Raw genomic sequence first — 6,646 nt, forward strand, 5'->3', positions numbered from 1 at the left:
TGACCCCAATGCATCTTGCCTAATGGAGAAGTTCTACTGGAATGCCCCGATTGAAGTAGCAGTTCTGAACCTCTATAATGAAGTAGAATCTTTCTTAGACCTGATTCTACATGAGCAGTTGGATGGATCGGAGTGACATCATAACACCTGTAGTTTGTATAGGAGTTGTGTATTGAAGAATTGCTCATTTTTATCTTGTATTTATATAGTGCCGTACATATCGCTGTACAAAGTCCATAGTCCTATCACTAGCTGTCCCTCAAAGGAGCTCACAATCTAATGTCCATAGTCAGTTGTCATTAACACAGTCTAAGGTAATTTTGGGGAGAAGCCGATTCACCTGACTTCATGTTTTCAAGATTTGGAAGGAAAGCAGAGTATACATACTACATGCAGATAGTGTCTTTCCTGAGTTTTGGACCTGAGAATCTTGTTAAAATATTTATAAAATAAAACATAATACTATTTCAACTTTTTCTACAGATGCTTTTTATGTAAGAGGTGGAACAAGTGTCTGTAGTTTGTAAAATCACTCCAAATTAGAATTTTAAAGTACATTTTATGCTATACACATATATTTATGAATCTTTGGGGATTGCATTCCAAACATTTTGCACAGATGAAATGCCATTCTCTTTTGCTGCTTTTTTCTGCTTTGTTTATTTAGAAAGTAATATAATTGGCCACTCTGGATCAGAATCCCTGAAATAATTAAAAAGTAGAAAGAAAAAAAAACTTCCACTGATCAAATCCATATACAGGTACATCTGCTGCTTTTATTCTCAAAATTCTTAGATTGTTCCTAGTAAAATCCAGAACTCTGACAAAGGAACCCTGCTGCCCCCTAGTGGATTTTCAAGGATTGTAAAAATTGTATTCTTCCCAACACTAGGAATAACCTTGTGACTCTCTTGTATTACTTTGTAACATATTTTGACATTTCTTAACACATAACTCCACAAAAAAATACTTTGATAAAGGCATCAGGTCTGTCCCAGTGATTGCAATGGATTTCTGTGTAAGCAAGACATGGCTGTCAGTTATATGAAGAATGTTTAATGATCTTTTAATTTTTATTGATATTCCTTGGGGGAATGAGTTGAAAAAAAGTTGAACCATTTATTTAGTTTGCATTTATTTCCTTGGTAAGATAAAAGTCATGAGCAACCTGTGTCCTTTAGGACTGCAGAGATGCTTAAATCAGCACCTAGGACAGCAGCCTCTGCCATTGGGATCCTATTATAGACCCTATAGATCTCCTTGTCAGCACCAAGGATAGCTCTCTGTAGTCACTGCGCATGCATATGACGAGGACTGAACATGAAATATAACTTGGAGGCATGCACAACTCATACAGACTTGTATGTACAAGCTGCACAGACACATGCTGCACTGTACCTGCACTGCTGTGCTCATCAAAGACACACACAGCTTGCTGAAGTCTGCTGCAGATCTGATCCTGTAGGAGTATTTAAAGCTCAGAGAACCAGGACTCTTCCAAATTTATAGATCTACTAACATCTGCCTTGGAGCATATACACAGATTTAGTTCTCTGCATTTTTAGCTTGCTATGCACTCTGCCTTGGGTTCTCTGGAGCTGAAACAAGAAATTCTGAACTAACTGCTCTTTAATGAATGTACCATCTTAAGCTTGGATTCACCTAAACATACTTGTCTTCAGCTATTGGGATTTTGCAGTACCATGGACAGCTTGTAAAACCTGGAGACTTGAAAATGGATACTTTTTAATTGATGCAACTCTAATATCCTTCCAGTGATTGAAAGCAGGATGAGTACTGTGATTCCTTGGTGCTGGACTGTCTTCAGCCTACAGAAGCAAGGAATGTGAAGTTACATTGTGCCAGTCCTATGCATTTGGATGCAGCACCTATAGGAGCACAGGCTGACCTCAGGCAAGGCAAGTCATTACTATGAAGCTTGGGTGATTCTTGCAGCCTTGGTTTTGGACTGTCTGAAGCATAGAGAACCAAGATACATCAAACTAAATGGTAACTGTTTAACCTAGCAAATGTAATCAGGGTGCATTTAGTTAAAGGGGCTTTTTAACGCATGCTACATGTTGAAGTATTGACCACATTGAACTGTTTAAAGTCTGCAGATCCAGGAGATCTGAAAGAAGTTATTCTGAATAACTTCAGTTTGGAAGTATAAGGTCTGCAGAACTAGGACATCTGAAAGCAGGTAAAGTACAAAGGATCAGACTGATTTTTTAATTAGTTATTTTGCTTTTTGGGGGATTGCTACACTACTAATAACAATAATCAATATCAGAAATAAAAATTTGACATTTTTGATTGAGTTCAGTTTTGAATTTATCTTACTTTATTAATAGTTGTATCTATTCTATCTATTATTATCTATTAATAGTCTATATCATCTATCTGTCTATCTCTTTCTTTAAATTAACTTATGCACTTTGTGATTGACTTGCTGTTTGCATTTTCCCTTAGAACTGATGATTTCTGCTCTGGCTCCTTAACAGTTGCTGGATCCTTCAGACCAGACCCCTTTAGTATCATGGCATGGGGCTCAGATGTAACTTCACCTTGTGTTCTATAGCAGCCATAATGCAGGAGGCTGAGCGGAGTGATCTTCTGGGGATGTTTCCATTCTTCTTCGAGGAGAAGCAGCTTAACAGGACCAATGAAACCCTACAAGATCTCCTGAGAGGGTTTAACTTTGAAAATTCAGACAAAGTAGGGGACAGCTCTGCTATAATAAGGATTATAGTCTCCATAGTGTACTCTGTGGTTTGTGCCCTGGGACTAGTGGGCAATGTGCTGGTACTGTACCTTATGAAGACCAAGCAAGGCTGGAAAAAGTCCTCCATCAACCTGTTTGTGACCAGCCTGGCAGTGACAGATTTCCAATTTGTGCTGACCCTGCCTTTCTGGGCTGTAGAAAATGCTTTGGATTTTAGCTGGCTCTTTGGTAATGCCATGTGTAAAATAGTGTCCTACGTCACTGCCATGAACATGTATGCTAGTGTTTTTTTCCTCACAGCCATGAGTGTGGCAAGATATTACTCAGTGGCTTCTGCCCTTAAGTCCAAACGAAGACCCATAGGTTGCTCTGCCAAGTGGGTAAGTGTCCTTATCTGGGTGTCTGCCATTGTAGCATCTTTACCACATGCTGTCTTCTCCACCACGGCCATTGTCTCCGGTGAAATTCTTTGTTTGGTTAAGTTTCCAATCAACAATGGTAATGCCCAGTTTTGGCTTGGACTCTATCATGCTCAAAAGGTTCTGTTGGGATTTGTCATCCCTTTGTTCATCATCACCATCTGTTACCTTCTTTTGGTTCGTTTTATCACCGATAGAAACGTGAGCAGTTCAAGCACCAAGAGGAGGTCCAAGGTCACCAAATCTGTGACTATTGTCGTACTGTCCTTTTTCTTATGTTGGCTTCCCAACCAAGCCTTGACGACCTGGGGAATCCTTATCAAATTGAATGTAGTGCAGTTTAGCTATGAATACTTTACTGCTCAGGCTTATGTATTCCCTATCACTGTCTGCTTGGCTCACTCCAACAGTTGCCTGAATCCCATTCTGTACTGCCTAATGCGCAGAGAGTTCCGTAAAGCATTAAAGAACCTCTTTTGGAGGATGACCTCCCCATCTCTGACTAACATGAGACCATTCACAGCCACCACTAAACCAGAGCAAGATGAGCAGGGACATGTCATGGTCCCCCTCAATCCTGTTGAGCCTGATGTCATCTGTTACCCACCTGGAGCTGTCATCTACAATGGCAGGTATGATCTTCTGCCCAGCAGTTCAACTGGACAGCGGTACTGACTGTGATCATCAGCACTGACAAACTCCCAAAGAGGTGGATCCTTGAGGGCTGCTACTGAACATTTCGTCCTATGGCTAACATAGAACACTGTATGTAAAACTTCTGAGAATTTAATATAGAACCTCTGATTTATATATTTAGTAATATTCAAGAGAGTTGTTTTATGAAAATAACTTTATAATAAATGTAGACACCTAGACTATGTTTATAAAGCACACATTATGGATTTTGGGTATATAAACCTGTGTCAAATGATGTAACTTTACAGGGAAAGTCTACTTAGCCCTGATGATTCAGTTTCTTGTCCATGTAGGTATGTTGGGTTACCATTCAGATTTGTATATTTTCCAGGGAGCCCTGTAGGGAACACTTACCTAATATAACCCACCAACCAAAGCAGTTATGAAGAAGCCATCCACAAATTCTTAATGGGAGCCTGGATACAGACATAGTGACTGTCAACACCAACTTTTTTTAGTTGGGGCATTGAAGCTATCATTATATCTTTGTTTTACCACTTAGTGAGCCAATAACCTAAAACAAGAGAGAGCCAGGAAGGCTGTAACCTTTAAATTGGACATATTATATAAATATATATATATTTACACAGATTCATGATAAGTAATGTGTCATTTTTACATTTACTCCTCCTGACAATGCCTCTATCTGATATTTTTTTTTACCAGAAGGACAGGACCATCCTTGATCAGACATAATCCAGGGTCAGCATTTACTTCCTAAACTTGAGCCAGCACAGCAACAAGCAGATCTGATATCTGTACCGTAACATGTCCCCTTTAGGAATTAGGTGGCCTGGCTCTGGTGTGCGGGGGGGGAGTCGGCGGAGGGGAAACCTACTATCGAAGTTCCTGGACCATTGCGATACCATAAAGTCCTACAAGCCACTAGCATGCTTGTAAAGAATTTGTGATTGGACCAGTGTTTCCCAACCAGGGTTCCTTGAAAGTTACTGGGGGTTCCTTGAAAAATGAGAAGTTTGTCCTCTTAGATCAGTTTATGTGACAGCTATCTGTAAGGGTGACATTCTTCCCGATGGCTGGCAATGTAAGAGGCATTCTTCTCACTAACCACCATACTAATATACTGTTAGCTGTGGATATAGTAATCATAGAAGGGGTTCTTTGAGGACCTGAAATATATTTCAAGGGGTTCCCCCTATTTAAGAAAAGAAACTGGATTGGAGTAAACCTTTTATTAATTGTTAATGCACACCTCACACTCAACTGACAAGACCAACACACCAGGATCCAGATACTTTAAATAAAGTAACAGTTATTTTCAGCTATGTCCAATCAGATTTGAAAATTACAATCACATGGCTACAATAATGATATCTATTCTTGTGTTTTGTGAATGGAGCTGATGATCACAATTGGAATATAATATAACAATGCACCTTTATTAGGATAAGATTACTGTGTTTTTTAAAGGTTACTGATGTAATTTGCACATAAGTGTCACAATTGTTTTTAAAATCATGAACCTAAGGCGGAATTTAATATGAAAAGCAAAAACTGTACAGCAGCAGAAAACAAGGTCAAGTTTCAGTGTTCACCATTGACCTACTTATGTTTATATTGAATACTCTTATGTACAAAACACATTGAATATGCATCAACAAGCTTGTTTAGTGGGGCTAAGAACATTGTGTCAAGTACAGAATCATAGAGAAAACCTTTCAAGGTGAAATAGGATTGTTAAGGGTTACTGAATCTCATTGCTCCGGTACTGTCTTACTGAACACAGGCAGAGGAGAGGAACCTTCAGATGAGCAAACAATCACTTTATGTGCCATCTGCCTGTATTGAACCTTTATGACCTCATGGTCATACAACAACCATTTATTGGAACACTCTCAATCGTTTTGTAAGTAGCTGCCATGTGTTACGCTGTTATTTTCTAGTGGTTTCAATTTTTTTAAAATAAAGAAGCATATTTTGTTTAATAAATGAAATATTACACAATTTCATTTAGGATTTTTGTTGATACTTTTGAATTTATTTAAAGCAATGATGTCATATACGCAAAAAAATGTGGAAAAAATTTTTTTTTTCTATAATACTAAAATTAAGTTATTTGTAATCTCTCTTGTAACATTAGGCTCTGTGAAAAGTTACTACTGCAGATGCTTAGGGACAGATTGTCTAAGTATAGCCCAAACTTTTGGAACTGGAGAAAGTTTAGAACTACTGTCATGTTATAGTTGCACTACTGTCATGTTATAGTTGCTGTCTTTATCACTGTTGGATTTAATGTAATGCGTCCTTTTGGCCATTACTAAGATAGAAAGGGATGAAAAATCTAAAACTTTACAGTTGTTACTGGAACAGGAATAAAAAAGAATAGAGAGAAACCTGTTCTGGTGACAACAAAGCAGTTATTACTCCTCACTTCGTACAGGTTTTCTCTAGCATTGTGTTACATCCATGCAACAGATAGTGAAGCATAATTTTTCGTTAGAAAACAACAACTGATAGTGATTTTATCCTTTCTCTGCTTTTTGCTAGATTTGGGTCCCACTATAAACTAACCCAAACTTTTTCTATGTTATATAAAACAACAGGTTGGAATTATTGTTCTTCACTCTCCCCAGCAGCACACTATCTCCTTTTCTCTCCCCTACCACTTTGTTCACCCATTGGAAGCAAAGAAAGTCCTATATAAATATGAGTTGCTCTATCTCCACCCTTTTTATATTACATGCATGTTTTTTTGATGTGGGAGGAATCTGGAAAGAAATTCCATAGTTCATTCATATAGTGTCCTGGGAGATTCGACCCTAGAATTGTTGCCCCAGTGCCTATA

The 6,646-nt window shown here is 38.3% G+C and overlaps 1 protein-coding gene across 2 annotated transcripts; it reads left to right on the forward strand.

Moving 5' to 3' along the window:
• The first annotated feature begins 1,337 nt into the window (after positions 1-1,337).
• Positions 1,338-5,768, forward strand: RXFP3 (relaxin family peptide receptor 3). 2 transcript variants are annotated; one of them, XM_072416570.1, is made up of 2 exons: positions 1,338-2,010; positions 2,473-5,768. In XM_072416570.1, the coding sequence occupies exon 2, from the start codon at positions 2,545-2,547 to the stop codon at positions 3,817-3,819; it is 1,275 nt and encodes a 424-aa protein (XP_072272671.1). In that variant the 5' UTR covers positions 1,338-2,010; positions 2,473-2,544; the 3' UTR covers positions 3,820-5,768. The 2 variants fall into 2 exon arrangements, with proteins under 2 accessions (XP_072272671.1, XP_072272672.1); XM_072416571.1 differs by having other exon boundaries at positions 2,505-5,768.
• Positions 5,769-6,646: the final 878 nt, after the last annotated feature.

This window comes from Pyxicephalus adspersus, chromosome 6 (genome assembly GCF_032062135.1).
Source record: "Pyxicephalus adspersus chromosome 6, UCB_Pads_2.0, whole genome shotgun sequence".
NCBI classification, from domain to species: Eukaryota; Metazoa; Chordata; class Amphibia; order Anura; family Pyxicephalidae; genus Pyxicephalus; species Pyxicephalus adspersus.